This window comes from Schistocerca serialis, chromosome 8, assembly GCF_023864345.2.
Source record: "Schistocerca serialis cubense isolate TAMUIC-IGC-003099 chromosome 8, iqSchSeri2.2, whole genome shotgun sequence".
NCBI lineage: Eukaryota > Metazoa > Arthropoda > Insecta > Orthoptera > Acrididae > Schistocerca > Schistocerca serialis.
In genome coordinates, this window is record NC_064645.1 from 616,569,826 (window position 1) to 616,587,108 (window position 17,283).

At 46.3% G+C, this 17,283-nt stretch overlaps 1 protein-coding gene across 2 annotated transcripts in view; it reads left to right on the forward strand.

Annotated features, from left to right (window-relative positions):
* Positions 1-407: 407 nt before the first annotated feature.
* The window catches only part of LOC126416038 (muscle-specific protein 300 kDa-like), a 643,030-nt gene continuing 626,154 nt past the window's right edge, over positions 408-17,283 (forward strand). For both annotated transcript variants that reach the window (XM_050083501.1, XM_050083503.1), the window contains exon 1: positions 408-654. In XM_050083501.1, the coding sequence (XP_049939458.1) occupies positions 423-654 (232 nt within the window). In that variant the 5' untranslated portion in view covers positions 408-422. The remainder of the gene's footprint in view (positions 655-17,283) is intronic.

Here is a 17,283-nt window from a genome sequence, read left to right on the forward strand (position 1 = left end):
CAAGGGGCAGCGCGCTGCCAGTCTCGAGCCGACAGCCGGACAGTGTGGTCGACTAGTTCATGCGGTAGAGAGAGACACACACAGACCCGCTCGCCATGTCGGAGGACCCCGGCGGCGGAGGAGGAGGAGGAGGAGGAGGAGGCGGCAAGCGCCTCAAGGACCGCGTCACGTTTTACGAGCGCGTGTGGACGACGAGGGGCGGCGGCGGCGACGCCCCCGAGGGCGGCCTGGTCGACGTGGCCGAGGTGGAGCGCCGCATAGCCGAGGAGCGCCGCCGGCGCCAGGTGGAGGCGGCGGGGGCGGCGGCGCCGGAGGCGGTGGCGGCGGCCCAGCAGCGCCTGCTGCGGTCGCCGCTGCCCGAGGGCACCGTCACCACCGTGGAGAAGGTGACCGAGGAGGGCGGCTCGGCCGGAGGGCCCCGCATGGTCACCGTGGAGCGCGTCACCGTGCGCCGCACGCTCGTCGAGCTGCCCTCGGCGTCGGCGTCGGCGTCGCCGCCGCTGTCCAAGTCGCCCTCGCTGGCGTCTCTGCGCGCCGGCGCCGGCTCCGTCTCCGAAGACAGCAGCGACGGCGCCGAGTTCCGCAGCATCGCCGCGCGCCTAGAGGCCGTGCGCAGCCGCTCTCAGTACGACTCGCACATCGCCGAGGTCAAAGGTCAGCACCGCTCTCCCCAAAGCCACCCTGCCAATAAAGTGGCACAGATCACACTATACCGGTCGGCGGCACAAAACTCTAATCCCCCCCCCCCCCCCCCACTGAGAACGTGCGCGGTTGCCTAACATGCCACCTGCCATCCCGCCGCAGAGACCTGCTTACTAACGTGAGACGATAATCGTCATTTATTAACACTTCCAATCACATACATCCTTAAGCTTAGCAGACGCTGGCGTCGCCTATAGGGGACACGATGACTGTTGGGAATTAATATGCAGATAAACCGGTACAAGTCGCGTATTATTTGCTGTATTACTAATTTCTCTCATCAGACGCTAGCGTATTCAAATATTAACGGCCTCGTCGCCATCGTCACTTGGCATTGACGATATTCCTGAGCAGACGTTTGTTCCTAGCACGTGTTACCATCAGGACTCGGCACCCCCTCCGCCATAGAGTTTTAATTTACGTAATTATGGAGCTCTGAACCTTTCACGTCTTGCCATATGAGCAAGGAATGTCTGAAATTGGTCTTGTCTGAAGAGGAAAACAATTAAAACAGTGAACAATATGCGACTGTAGCGGCTTATCTGGACGTTAATTCTTAGACCACATATTACCAGCATCATATACATGTCCCTTCATGAAGGTGAAGACGTGTCATAAAGCTAAGTATACACACAATATGGACTTCATAAAGAATTAACAATTTTCGACCACTGAAAATATATCCCCTAATCTGCGAATTTCTTCTCCTTCTTCTTCTCCTCCTCCTCCTCCTCTCTCTCTCTCTCTCTCTCTCTCTCTCTCTCTCTCTCTCACTCCCTGTGTCTCTCTCCCTCTCTCATGGTACTTACATCTACTACATCCAGAATCATCCACTGGTGGATAAAAAATTCGTCCAAAATACTCCATATATGAAGATCGTCTACTTTATGGTGTTATACAAGTCCTTATAATCAGCTCTGACTCCAGAAGGAACCGTTGTGCATGCATCTGTATATTATTATAAGGGAGGATAACATAAATAATACAATGTATATAATTACATATTTGTTGCTGAACGCTAATAGCCATTTTAACGACCCAAAGACTGTTACGATGGTTCTTCTACCTCGATTCTTAATCTCGCGTGATGACCACGAAATGTAAGACAGCATATGGAGACATATAGTAATTTTTCTCACACTCATTCGCCAGCGCAACAGCAAAACTGGGAAAAGTGACACTACGAACGACTATCCACCGTGCATTCTACTGTAATTTCCCGATTATTTATATTATATTTATGTACTTTGACAGACATATGTGCATTCAGGTATGTCATACCTGTTTCCTGACGTTGACCATCTATTTTATGAGAAATCAGCGCCTAGTTCTTTCTTAGCACTTCCTTCGCTTTGCCTCGCCAAATGCCCCTCCCATCCAATTCTGTTTCGTAGCAGTCACTATCACATACTGAGCTCCAGTACCCACAATAAATTTCTTCAGTTCACAGTGTTCCAAACCATGAGCTTTGACTTTCCTTGTGGTCTTTCTTTTGCGTTCTTGCCAGTATAATCAAGTGTCTTAGTAAAAATCTCTCCATTTTGTTTCTCACACATATTTGTCTATCATCACCATGTCAGGAATAAGAATCAAAAATTGATGAAATGGTAATGAAGATTTGGAATCAATACTTTGTCCAATTGGGTTTCAACAGAGAAAAAGCTGCTCCGAAGCAAGAATCGTCGGAAGGTGTCGGTTGTGGCCTTAAGATAACCTTACCGGAGTCTTGGGGAAAGCATGGAGACCTAAATCGTGTCAGATGGATACAAGTCTTGTGTTACCTCTTTGTCGCGCACCTAATGTTGAATGCAGAGCCTTGATATTGATGTAGAGCCATTAACCGTACGTTCGGTCAATTTGTATACTAGTTATCTTTGGACGCAATACCCCGCTACTACATCTCTAGTTTACTGACCAGCGAGAACTACTACTGTCGGAGGCAACAGTCAGCCACGTCGCTTCACCTGTCTCTGCGTCACTTCAAGAAAATTGATTACCATTGTTGCTCTCCTAATCAATCAGCCTCTGACGGCAGCTAACGTAATTAACGAAAAATTTAAGTTCTGTCCATATCGAAGTAGCTCCTATTGCCACAACGGCAGGACGAACCTGATTACGGAATGGGAAATATGTAGGCCTACATACTTACTAAGATTAATTCCTACAGTATTGTTGCTATATCTACCAGATATCACACCCGAAGACCCTTTTGTTACTGACATCTTTTTTATACTACATCCCAGATATATTTTTATCGTGAATTTGAGGTATATTTCGTATTTAATACGATGTTCTTCCCAGGATTCCTAGCTTTCAAGCGATTTATTGACGGTTGTTACCAACAGCTTTAAGATAATGGACCGACATATGTTTCACAGACGACTATGCGTAAACCTACTAAATATGTCTGTTTAGAATAACTAGATGTATTGATGAAACTCCCTGCCAAATAAAAACTGTCGTCGGATCGGGACTCAAACACTGAACTTACCTTTCGTAACCAACGCTCCTATTCTCTCTCTGTCTCTCTCTCTCTCTCTCTCTCTCTCTCTCTCTCTCTCTCTCTCTCTCTCTCTCTCTCTCACACACACACACACACACACACACACACACACACACACACACACACACACACACTTCCCTCTCCCCCCCCCCTTCCTCCTCTTTTTTTTTTTTTTTTTTTTTTTACAAAGTGTTGCACTCTTTTTCAAATTTTAAAACATTCTTAGTCATTATCATTAGACACTTCAAGTTATGTACGTAAAAAAATCTGGTTTTCATTGCATTCTCGTATGTAGAGCTGAAAAATAAAAACCCACTGCCGGCCGCGGTGGTCTTGCGGTTCTAGGCGCGCAGTCCGGAACCGTGCGACTGCTACGGTCGCAGGTTCGAATCCTGCCTCGGGCATGGATGTGTGTGATGTCCTTAGGTTAGTTAGGTTTAAGTAGTTCTAAGTTCTAGGGGACTGATGACGACAGCTGTCAAGTCCCATAGTGCTCAGAGCCATTTGAACCATTTTCTAAAAACCCACTGGCCTTATCAAGTGGAAATAAGAGTAGCCCCCGCCCACTTTAGAAACAGTCTGCATTTTAAGTATATGAGTTCATGGTTCAGAGTAGTTTCAGGGGTAAGACAAGGCTGCAACCTGTCTCCACTGTTGTTCATATTATTTATGGATCATATGTTGAAAACAATAGACTGGCTGGGTGAGATTAAGATATGTGGACACAAAATAAGCAGTCTTGCATATGCGGATGACTTAGTTGTGATGGCAGATTCGATTGAAAGTTTGCAAAGTAATATTTCAGAGCTATATCAGAAATGTAAGGACTAGGCTATGAAGATTAGCATCTCCAAAACGAAAGTAATGTCAGTGGGAAAGAAATATAAACGGATTGAGTGCCAAATAGGAGGAACAAAGTTAGAACAGGTGGACGGTTTCAAGTACTTAGGATGCATATTCTCACAGGATGGCAACATAGTGAAAGAACTGGAAGCGAGGTGTAGCAAGGCTAATGCAGTGAGCGCTCAGCTACGATCTACTCTCTTCTGCAAGAAGGAAGTCAGTACCAAGACTAAGTTATCTGTGCACCGTTCAATCTTTCGACCAACTTTGTTGTATGGGAGCGAAAGCTGGGTGGATTCAGATTACCTTATCAATAAGGTTGAGGTTACGGATATGAAAGTAGCTAGGATGATTGCAGGTACTAGTAGATGGGAACAATGGCAGGAGGGTGTCCACAATGAGGAAATCAAAGAAAAACTGGGAATGAACTCTATAGATGTAGCAGTCAGGGCGAACAGGCTTACATGGTGGGGTCATGTTACACGCATGGGAGAAGCAAGGTTACCCAAGAGACTCATGGGTTCAGCAGTAGAGGGTAGGAGGCGTCGGGGCAGACCAAGGAGAAGGTACCTGGATTCGGTTAAGAATTATTTTGAAGTAATAGGTTTAACATCAGAAGAGGCACCAATGTTAGCACTGAATAGGGGATCATGGAGGAATTTTATAAGGGGGGCTATGCTCCAGACTGAACGCTGAAAGGCATAATCAGTCTTAAATGATGATGATGATTTGTTTAGCGTTTCTCAAGACAATTTTCCCAATTGTTTTCTTCCATCAGGTGATAGTGTTGATAGCTCGAAGGCGAACTCTTCAGCATCATAAAAAAATATTCCATTTCCAACGTCACTTACGATGTGTAGCTGAAGGAGTTTCGTGTTCTCTCTGCAGCTCATTCAGTTGCGATCTTGAAAAAATTGTGCATCGGTACTTTGTACTTGGGCAGCTTACGACTCACGCTCCGCCCTCATTGCTGCACTTCCAATATTTTTGTCTAACTCACCCAACTTTCTTTGCTCATATTTATGTCTGCAGACACCAAAGTAGTTCCGTCAGCCAAGAACCGTACTTTAGGGTCTCGAGCGGAGAACGCTGGTGGTAGTAGCAACCACCGTTAGTGAAAGATGTCGCCGATAGGAGCGGCAGGCCCATCTGTTTCAAGAGCAGCGCGGGTTGAGCGCTCGCGAACAGAGAAAGCGGCCCGGCCGTGATCTGCTCGGCGAAACCACTTTCACGCGTGACGGCGGCTGCGGGATGGTCGGCTGGGTGCGGCAGCGGCGCTGCAGACGCAACTCTTCGGACTCTGAGGGCCAGCCACGGAGGCGGCAGTGCGGCGCGCCTCTGCAGTTCCGGCCGCAGCACGGCTGCACGGAACCGTCCAAAGCTGTCACGTTTCGGGCCTCGATCTCACGTTCTAAGCGCAATGTATCTCTTTTTCAAACCAAAAACTGGTAGCCAAGGTCGCAGGAATTATTTTTATTCCATGATTACCGGTTTCGGCGAAACTAAAGCTGCCATCATCGGATCTTAGCACTCATACAGGTTACATCAAGGCAAACAATGGTGATATTCCCAGAATGAGATTTTCACTCTGCAGCGGAGTGTGCGCTGATATGAAACTGGCTAAGCCATGTCTCCGCAGTATCCTTTCTTTCAGGAGTGCTAGTTCTGCAAGGTTCGCAGGAGAGCTTCTGTAAAGTTTGGAAGGTAGGAGGCGAGGTACTGGCAGAAGTAAAGCTGTGAGGACGGGGCGTGAGTCGTGCTTGGGCAGCTCAGTTGGTAGAGCACTTGCCCGCGAAAGGCAAAGGTCCCGAGTTCGAGTCTCGGTCTGGCACACAGTTTTAATCTGCCAGGAAGTTTCATATCAGCGCACACTCCGCTGCAGAGTGAAAATCTCATTCTGGAAACATCCCCTAGGCTGTGGCTAAGCCATGTCTCCGCAATATCCTTTCTTTCAGGAGTGCTAGTTCTGCAAGGTTCGCAGGAGAGCTTCTGTAAAGTTTGGAAGGTAGGAGACGAGGTACTGGCAGAAGTAAAGCTGTGAGGACGGGGCGTGAGTCGTGCTTGGGTAGCTCAGTTGGCAGAGCACTTGCCCGCGAAAGGCAAAGGTCCCGACTTCGAGTCTCGGTCTGGCACACAGTTTTAATCTGCCAGGAAGTTTCAATGGTGATATTAATAGTTGCCTATAACACGCAGGCCTTACAAGATTGTTGTAAGTAGCACATAGACGTCCAAGAGAGATGACATTATAAATGTTAAGTGTGTCCATCACTTACAAACGCAAGCTAGGTACTACCCAAATAGGGTAACCTGTATGTGCCCTAAGATCCGATGATGGCGGCTTTAGTTTCGCCGAAAGCGGTAATCATGGAATGAAAAGAATTCCTGCGAGCTTGGCTACCATTTTATTGTTTTACAACCATCTAGTTCGCTCCCACATGAGCACAATATGCTCCCTACAAAACGGCATCTCTTTTTGTTCAGAACAAGTGAGAAAGTATTCTGATACCATAGAATTATGCTGCTCACTTCATCACTGCAAAAAATAATGGAACAAATTATAAAATAATTTATTATGAGTGTTCTAAGTGGCGTAACAGGAATCCGACTGGTTCCAAGTGCCAAAAAGACAGTTTCCTACAAGTGCCATTAACGCTGAGGCACTAAGTTTTATTTGCGATATTACAAGTACAGCAATAAAGCAGTAGTAGAACTCTTAATTTTAAAAAAACATTTCTCACAGCTTTTAATTCTTTAACAAGAAAACAAAAAAATTAAATTCAAGCAAAATATCTCTCAGTATTGACTTCCGTTTCTTACGCAACTTCGTTCTTGAGATCAGATGTTGTTAAGTTTACTGTAAAGCGCCCTGTGCTGTTGAGGAAGAAGTGGCAACAACGTCAACAAGTCTTCCCGTTTTACAATTGATAAACATGGTTGCTTTAAAAAAATGCTTCAAATGGCTCTGAGCACTATGGGACTTCTGAGCTCATCAGTCCCCTAGAACTTAGAACTACTTAAACCTAACTAACCTAAGGACATCACACACATCCATGCCCGAGGCAGGATTCGAACCTTCGACCGTAGCGGTCGCGCGGTTCCAGACTGTAGCGCCTAGAACCGCTCGTCCACTCCGGCCGGCAAACATGGTTGGTCTTTCAGATGAAGAACAGCAAGATATACACCAGCCAAGGTCTTTTCTGTTTTGAATACACCGATATTTTTCCTGTTCTGTTTCAGCGGAAGAATTTTTAATAACTGTTTGTGATCGATGAGTATGGGACACTGTGATCGTACTTAATTTGGGGAGTACACCTCGTTGCCATGATAACAATGTTTCAGTAGCATCTTTAAAATCAAAAAAGGCCAGTTGCACGCATTGGAATTACGTGGAGTGGGTTCATAGCTTTAGCCGACACGACAACCTTGAGTAAATCTTGCGAAACAGCGGCCTTGTTTACCCTTCTTCGTTTCTCCACAATTGCAAAATCTGTCGCAGCCAAAAATGTGCCTGTCATCTCTTCAAATTATTCAAGGTTAACAAGACGTCAGCTTGACGCATGACGCTTGGAACCCTACAGACCACTGCTTGGCACGAAGACCACGCGCCATCTAGTAACGAATGCCTGAAACATTTTCGCCATGATTTCGCACTTGGAACACATCTAGGGAAACGCAGCGTAGTACCGAAAGCGCAACAGCACTGGAAACACACTTTGCGAAAAAAATGGCAGCACTAATATCTCTTTTATATATTGAAAACCACTTTTACTGGTATGAATATAAGACAGAGGCTCATGAAAGAAATACTGCCGCGCGGAGTGGCCGCGCGGTTTGAGGCGCCATGTCACGGACCGCGCGGCCCCCGCCGGAGGTTGGAGTCCTCCCGCGGGCATGGGTGTGTGTGTTGCTCTTAGTATAAGTTAGTTTAACTAGTGTGTAAGTCTAGGGACCGATGACCTCAGCAGTCTGGTCCCTTACGAATTCACACACATTTGAAAATTTGAAAGAAATGCTGCGAAACATTCTAAAACGTAAGTAAATATTAGTTACAACACAAGCCTATATAATTGTGTGACAGACGTTTTTGTATAGCTAGTGTGTGAGGAATTGCGCTGTGAAGTCCGTGTGCGCAAATTTTTCTTCAACCTATATATAGGGTGGCCAACTTCAGCAACATGCAAATCACGAAAAGAAAGACATTGGTTGCATCGCAATATGTCAGTTACATCCAGAGAACTTGAAAAGCGAAGTTGACGCTTGAAATAAGTTAAACGCTTTGCTATTGCACGTCCCGCGATCCGAGCGTGATCCGCACATAACAGTGTTTGTGGCAGGAAACCCTAACATTACTTTCGACCCTTGTAACGTACGTCACTCGTCACTCACATCGCGATTATGAGCAACGGGGGGGGGGGGGGGGGGTCACGCTTGCGGAGAGTTTCGTTTATTTCAAGTCTCAACTAAGCTTTGCAATTTCTCGGGAGGTGAATGACGTATTGCGATGCAACCATCGCCATTCTTTTTGCGATTTTTCATGTTACTGAAGTGCGCCAGCCTATATATAGGGTGAAGAAAAATTTGCGCACTAGGAATTCACAGCGCGATTCCCTACATACTAGCAATACAAAAGTGTCTGCCACAAAATATCGTCCTGCGCATATTTCCGGTAGTAAATGGACGTCAAAGATTGGTAACCTGCACTATACATATATGGCAATCTAGCAACACTGTAATCACATGTACAGTAACTTCGTCTGTCAGTATATGGGAGTAGTGATGTGCTGTTGGTGCAGCGGATAGCGTTTTGGGTTTGCATGCGGGAGGTCTAGCGTTCGATTGGAATCGAGGCGAATTTTGATTTCCGATACGTCTTAGAACTTCTTCTGTCAGTCAACATTGGTTACACCGTTGAAACGCTATCTTCGTGGGACAATCCCACATCGCGTCGTAATTTGAAAATCACATTAAGCAGTAGGTAGCCAAATAGCTGGGCGATTAAATCCATTCACAGGTTGGAGGAAGACGAGAGCATAACACCTCCAAACTAACTTAAGAGTTGGTGAAGTCTTTACTTTCTCCTATGAAAGGAGTTTGGCTGCATTGAGGGAAGTGGCGTAGCAGTGAAGGCTCCGGAATTGCGCTCTGGAGAAACTCGATTCAAATCCCCGTCTGACAACCCACATTTAGGTTTTTCATGGTTTGTCTAAATATCAGGATGGTTCCTCATACTGCTCCCAACCGACGTAGCACTCCGTCACTAACAACCTTGATGTCAACAAGCCGTTAAGCCCTGATTTTCCTCTGTCTCCTTTTTCCTTAGAGACGCTACGCATGGAGTATAACTATGTGCAGAGGCGTGAAAAGAAACACGCTGTGAACCAACGGGTTTCGACGGTATATGTCTTGATCCACGATGTTCCAGGGATGTAGCCGTAACCATTTCTTCCCTCCTCTGATACATTGACTGCAAAACGTCCAGTCATCTTCGCAGAGAGTAGTAAGACTGACGATACGGTCTTATAAGCACTCAGACCACACCAGCGCACACCCTGGCACAAACATTAGCAAGTGAAGAAATGCTACAAGGTTGGCGCCTTCTGCAACGGTCTTTATTGTCGATCATCTCTGCTCATCAGCAATAGGAAACCATTCACTCACGAGATGTATGGACGTTTCGCAGTCGAAATGCCAAAAGAGAAGCTTATAATCCCAAAACTTTTCAGGTCAAGAATTACATTATTTTCCATTGTGATAACTGTCACACTTGTTTTTATCATACAGAGCGCTGCATAGTTCGCGTGTAGAAGCAGACTGAGGTTTGGTGTTTTTTACTCATCGACTGACGTCTACTACAGAGGTAATAAAGTTGACACATTCAAATACAAATCATTTATTTTTTAATAATTATTCAGCATCGGCAAGGAAAGGCATGTACTACAAATAAAATTTAATGATAGGTGCTGAACGTTTACCAGTGATTGAATGCATTATTTAAACATTAATTAAAATCTAGTTATGAAAAAAGCACCTAATTTTGCAGTGTGTGTTTGATACAGTGCGATGTTTAGTTAGTTCAGCCATTCAATTTTCTGTGTGTGGAAATTCCATTACTAAGTTCTGTGCCGTTTGTTCTGGAACGCCCATTCACATTGAGGATTTTCAGCCATTTTCCACTTAAAGAGCATGGCTTTCGTTCTAGTATGCCATATTCTGATTCTGTTGAGGCGGGTCTATGACTTCCGAGACAAATGCATTTCTCGAAGGGGTTTCGTTGGATCTACCACAGGCCGTGTAGTTGTGGTTCTGAAAGGATATTCAATCTCCATTGCAATGTTACTTATAATCCGTCTTGATTGCAAAAATGTTTATTCACATGACCGGTTTCAGTTCCTCTAGTACCATCTTCAGATCTGCAATTTCCGTTACAGGAGTAACCCGTACTCACACAGAAACTTCTGTAATCGAAACTGCAGATCTGAAGATGGTTCTAGAGGAACCGAAACTGGTCATGTGAATAAACATTTTTGCAATCAACACGGATTATAAGTAACATTATATAACCAGTGATTGCGGTATCCCATCAGACATTATCTCTGTTTTTGCAATCTCCATTGTTCTCCCAAGTCAGAGTCATGGTTCCACATAGGCTTCCTAGATTTAAGCCTATTGTGGGGTAAGGAGCCCAGTGTACTCGTATTATTTGCTCGCAGATCTTTGGAGACCGCACTATGACTAATCTTGTTCCATTCTTGTGTCATCTGCAGTTGTCGCCCAAGGTTAGGAGTGGCAATATTCAAGAGAACAGGTACTGATGAAAGAGCCGTGGATTTAAGTGTTCTAGATATTAGCCTTGTCGTATCGTCTGTTTTTCTAACATGACACCTTCAGCTCCATAGAGGGGAATAGACCAGTGCTTGTGCACTCACGTGTAGTGCATTTCGTGTGCTCCCCAGCTTTTTCCAGTTCTTTTTCTAATCGATCTGTCGCTGGTTTTCATTTTTTGTTGTGTGGTTTCGAGACGCCTTTTTTTAAAAGGTGAGGAAGTGATCTAGGTATTGTGTACTACACCCGGGACCTAGAAACGACGGAGAGGCTTCGTCCCTGCCGCAGCCCTCAGTCAGCAGTCTACTCACCCCACCGCCGCTCCACACCAAACCCAGGGCTATTGCGCGGTTCGGCCTCCAATGGACCCCCCCCCCCCTCTCCCCCCAGGAAGTCTCACACCCCAAATGTTTTCCTGGTAGGGTAATTATGGTGTACACGTATGTGGAGACAGTGTTAACGCAGCAATCGCCGACATAGTGTAACTTTGGCGGAATAAGGAGAATCAGCCCGCATTCACAGAGGTAGATGGAAAACCGCCTTACAAACCATCCACAGGTTAGCCGGCACACCGGACCTCGACACTAATCCGTCGGGCGGCTTCGTGCTGGGGACCGCCACGCCTTCCCACTCGGGAAGCAGCGCGTTAGAGCGCGCGGCTAGCCCAGCGGTCACGATCTAGGACTCGAAGACATTCTGGGAACTGATTGTACTTTATTTTTCCATCATAAAAGAATACGTTTAGTCCTCCACTGGCTGTGTGCTTGCTCAGATGGGAAAGCATACCTCGATTTTCTGAGGTTCTGGCACAACCTCCACTCCCTATGGTATTTACTTCCAGTGTCTAGATTCTTAATGAGTATTGGCTCGCCTTGCTCATAGTTCTTGTGACTGCCACCATGTCATCAGCATAACATAATTTTCCGCACTTCGTATCTGGGACGTCAGCTGTATATTGATTGAAGAGTAGCGGGGCTGGTACTGATCCCTGCGGTAATATGACACAGAGTGATTTCGGGGGCGGTGAGATAGCGCCTACACGGCGGGTGTGAAGCGCCCGCGGCCAGTGCGAACGAAATGAAGTGCGCCGCGCGCAGATAGCACGCTGCAGCGCAGATAAGGCGTAGAGACAGCCGGAACCGATACGCTCCTCCGCCCGCCGCCTGCAGGGCACGCCCTCTGCCTTTCTCCTCGCAGGCGTCGCCCGCGAGCAACACGACGGCAAAGGGGCGAGGCGATAAACTCTCCTTCATCGCTCTAGCCGCTCGCTGTGGCTCGTCATTCGTCACGTTTCACATAACCATCTCCATCTCTTCTTCAGAAGGAAAGTAAAGGCTCGAAAGTGCAGTAAACTGTGGTGAAACTGATCTCACCATCACCTGCCTGTTGGCATGAGTTTATGGCGTTTGAAAACACTCGTCTACGCTATTAAAGTCTGTTATTACTTTTCCCATAAAGCGAAGGATGAACAGCGCTATTAATTAATTTCGTGTTAGTCCATGATCGGGTGCAAATCTTTCGACTGGATGCCACTTAGGCAATTCGTATGCCAAATCTGCCTGTTATTCAAGTAGGGAAAGGAGACCTACAGTTTAACATTGAATCCTAGTCATGTGTCGTTCCTGTGTAACACGGAGTCAGCAGAATCTCGTCATCTGCGATATAAATAATCTCTGTCGTAGGTATCGTAAGAACTCACAAATGCTTTGCGTGTGAGTTTTAAAATCTTTGTCGCACTCATTTTCTCACTTGCTCGACTATGAAAATTATAAAAGACTGTTACAGATCACTTAGGAAAGGAGGAAACGAATAGTGTGATCAAAAGCATCAGTCCCCCCCCTCAAAGCATACGTTTTTCATATTAGGTGCATTGTGCTGCCACCTACTGCCAGGTACTCCAGATCAGCAACCTCAGTAGTCATTAGACATCGTGAGAGAGCAGAATGGGACACTCCGCCGAACTCACGGACTTCGAATGTGGTCAGGTGATCGGGTGTCACTTGTGTCATACGTCTGTACGCGAGATTTCCACACTCCTAAACATCTTTAGGTCCATACTGTTTCTGATGTGATAGTGAAGTGGAAACGTGAAGGGACACGTACAGCACAAAAGCGTACAGGCCGACCTCATCTGTTGACCGACGGAGACCGCCGACAGTTGAAGTGGGTCTTAATGGTTCAAATGGCTCTGAGCACTATGGGACTTAATATCGGAGGTCATCATTCCCCTAGAACTTAGAACTACTTAAACCTAACTAACCTACGGACATCACACACATCCATGCTCGAGGCAGGATTCGAACCTGCGACCGTAGCGGTCGCGCGGTTCCAAACTGAAGCGCCTAGAACCGCTCGGTCACTCCGGCCGGCAGGGTCTTAATGTGTAATAGGCAGACCTCTATCCAGACCATCACACAGGAATTCCAAAGTTCATCAGGATCCACTGCAAGTATTATGACAGTTAGGCGGGACGTGAGAAAACTTGGATTTCATGGTCGAGCGGCTGCTCATAAGCCGCACCTCACGGCGGTAAATCCCAAACGATGCCTCGCCTGGTGTAAGGAGCGTAAACATTGGACGGTTGAACAGTGGAAAAACGTTGTGTGGAGTGACGAATCACGGTACACAATGTGGCCACCCGATGGCAGGGTGTGCGTACGGCGAATGCCCGATGAATGTCATCTGCCAGCCTGTGTAGCGCCAACAGTAAAATTCGGAGGCGGTGGTGTTATGGTGTGGTCGTGTTTTTCATGGAGGGGACTTGCATCCCTTGTTACTTTGCGTCGCACTATCACACCACGTGCCTACATTGATGTTTTAAGCACCTCCTTGCTGTTCATAATGTACGGCTTGTGGAGGAGTGGTTGCACGACAATAGCATCTCTGTAGTGGACTGGCCTGCACAGAGTCCTGACCTGAATCCCATAGAACACCTTTGGGATGTTTTGGAGCGCCGACTTCGTGCCAGGCCTCGCCGGCCGACATGGATACCCTCCTGAGTGCAGCACTGCGTGAAGAATGGGCTGCCATTCCCCAAGAAACCTTCCAGCACCTGATTGGACGTATGCCTGTGACAGTGGAGGCTGTCATCAAGTCTAAGAGTGGGCCAACACCATATTGAATTCCAGAATTAGCGATGGAGGTCGCCACGAACTTGCAAGTCATTTTCAGCCAGGTGTCCTGATACTTTTGATACTGATACTATATACATAAAACAATTACATTCCTTGAAGGAATATTGCTAATGTGCGCTATGAAAGGAAACTTTTCCCACAAACCTATTCAACTTATACCAAGGTATTCTCCAGCGAATAATACCGTACCACTTCGCTTGCATTTGTATGATACAGTTGTATGGAGAAATTGACAGTCTTAAGGTGGCGGAGGAGGCGTAAGGATTTCTTTCTTTTTGCCCTCCGCTTCATGTGCGAACGCAGGTGGAAGGTATATGATGAGTACTTTTTGAACTACCGTGCACGATACATAAAACTTTAAGACTACGTAGTATAAATGTGAAAGAATTCTACTGCGTTTTGATGCTGAGCATCTTAATATGTATCCATATTAAAAATTGAAGTCCCCCGCGGCGTTTTGCTGTCTGTACATGAGGGCTAATGTCAGGAACTACTGTATGGATTTTGATACGGTTTCCACTGATAGACTGATTCACGTGGAACTTTTGTCTACACGCCGCGCGGGGTTAGCCGAGCGGTCTTAGGCGCTGCAGTCACGGACTGTGCGGCTGATTCCGGCTGAGGTTCGAGTCCTCCCTCGGGCATGGGTGTGTGTGTTTGTCCTTAGGATAATTTAGGTTGAGTAGTGTGTAAGCTTAGGGACTGGTGACCTTAGCAGTTAAGTCCCATAAGATTTCACGCCCACCCACTTTGTCTACACAATTTGTTTCCGCTACGCCAGACAACTCGTCCAGTCGTGGACACTTAGTGCTACTCGTGCGGGGGGGGGGGGGGTTGTATCTATTTTTATTTTAAAATCCTCCATTTACATGAAATTCTTCTCGCATACTAACGTCCAATTAGGTATAGAACCCGCACAATGGAACCCACTTATTACGAAAATTAAGGAAGAGTAGCGTGGGTTCTTCATGATGTCACGGACGTACTGTTATAATCACAAAGGGCAACTAACGTCAGTCAATTAGCTTCTAGTAATGGAACAACAGAATAATCACTGCAATGGGCGCATGAGGCTAATTGCTGAGATAGTGAGGACCATATTCAGACTTCATGGGAAAGTGTGCAGGAAGACGTTTTTCCCCACAATTTTTTTTCTCGCCAGTGGAGTATTCAAAGGTTATGACGAAACGGGGAGGGGGGGGGGGGCAGAAACACTGTGCCGAACACACTTGGCAACGTTTACCTTTCCCACTACGAACAATATGTAGTACAGTGGGAACAACCTTGTGTGGTGAACTTGACGCCTGTATGCAGCGAATAAGTAAGAACTACAGAAAATAAGTTACACATGTCGTGCTACACTAACACCATTGTGCAGCAAATGTGATGCATTGTCAAAAGAGAGTACATGTTCTGGATTTCCTACAGACACAGTTACGCTCCTGGACGGGTAACAGGAGCATTAGAGTGTGGGAGTGCAACGGCCTGGTAACTGGACACGTTCCAGAATTTAAAGTACGCGGGACAGTACGATTCTTGTGGGGAAAACGTCTAAATAGCACACACATTCGCTTGAAATTCAGGCGGCGTATAGAGCAAATACCACGCCGCCTCCAGCCGTACTGAAATGACGTCAATAATTTGGCCAAGGCAGCATAGACGTGGGTGACGCTGTTCGGGAAGAGAGGCTATCGACACCGAAGACAGGCGTCGATGTGCAGGCAGGCAGTTGCGGAATTTATTCGCAGCACTCGCATATTTTCCAACGATGAGGGTATTCGCACTGCTGTTCTAAATAGCTGCATCACCAAGGAGAGAATTTCTATCGTGAATAACTGAATGTTTATAGGATGTACATAAAGTCCGGGAACACTTTCAATTATTTATTTCGCAAGAGCTAAACATTGTACAGATATCATACATATTGCATTTTGAAGAGAAACTGTGAAAGCTTTTTTTTTTTTTTTTTTTTTTTTTTTTTACACAAACATTCAATATGCGAACCATGAGTGACCCGGTAGATGTCATACGGTAATCGAATTCTTGCCATACTCGTCCCAGAATGGCATCGTCGACTGTGGCAGTCGCTTCCCGTATTCTCTCCCGGAGCTCTGCTACATCACGTGGTAGAGGCGGTACATACACCATATCTTTAATGTGTCCCCACAGAAAAATGTCACACGGAGTGAGATCTGGTGATAGGGGAGGCCATATCATGAAACAGCTGTCCCCTTCTGCAGCATGGCCGATCCATCGATGCGGCAGCTCCGTGTTCAGGTACCCACAAACTTGACGACGAAAATCGGGTGGAGCCCCATCCTGATGAAAGATGAACGGAGAGTCCGATTGCATTTGAAGCATCAGCCTTTGCTGCAACATGTCCAAGTAGGAATATCCAGTGACAGTGCTCTCGTCGAAGAAGAATGGTCCGTACAGTCTTCAATGTGACAAGGCACAAAAAACGTTTACCTTTTGGGAATCACGCTCAAATTCAGTGCATTCGTGTGCATGCTTTGTATCCCAGATTCGCCAATTACGCCTGATCACTTTGCCATTAGTGTGAAAAGTGGCTTTGTCGCTAAAAATTAAGCGATCAACAATGCCATCCCCATCCTCATTCAGTTGTTGCAACTACGAACAAAACTCAAAACGCTTGTCTTTGTCGTCGTCACTGAGCTTCTGCACTAGCTCCAATTTGAATGGTTTCATAGACAGCTTCTGTCGCAGGACTTTCCACGCTGCCACTGGAGCCATTTCGAGTTCACGGGATGCACGACGCACCGATTTCCTTGGACTCCCTGTGAATGTCTCTCGTACGCGCTCCACATTCATTTCACTCACAATGGGACGTCCTCTTCTCTTTGCCGGGTTCAAGCAACACATCGTAACGAATTTGTAGTGCCAGTGGTAAATGGCCTTCCTTGTTGGTGGCTTCTTACCGCACTTGGCTCTAAACGTACATTGAACACCTGTAGTACACTTGTTTTTGTCGAACTCCAACACACAGAAAGCTCGCTGCGCACCTGAACGCGCCATGTTTGCGACTTGCGCCGACTATCGGCAAATTATCAAACTACACTGTGGCGGTATAGAAAACAGCAAATCCCTCATGATGGATTAAATACTAGGGAAGGCAGAGAGAAATAAAGACGAGTACTAACTTCGGCCACTGCCAGACCACTCACAGTGTATACTAATATCTATTTATCAGTGCCATCTGCAATAAACTGTTACATTTAAGGGAATACGCACACGTTTAACTTGGCGATGATTTTTTAT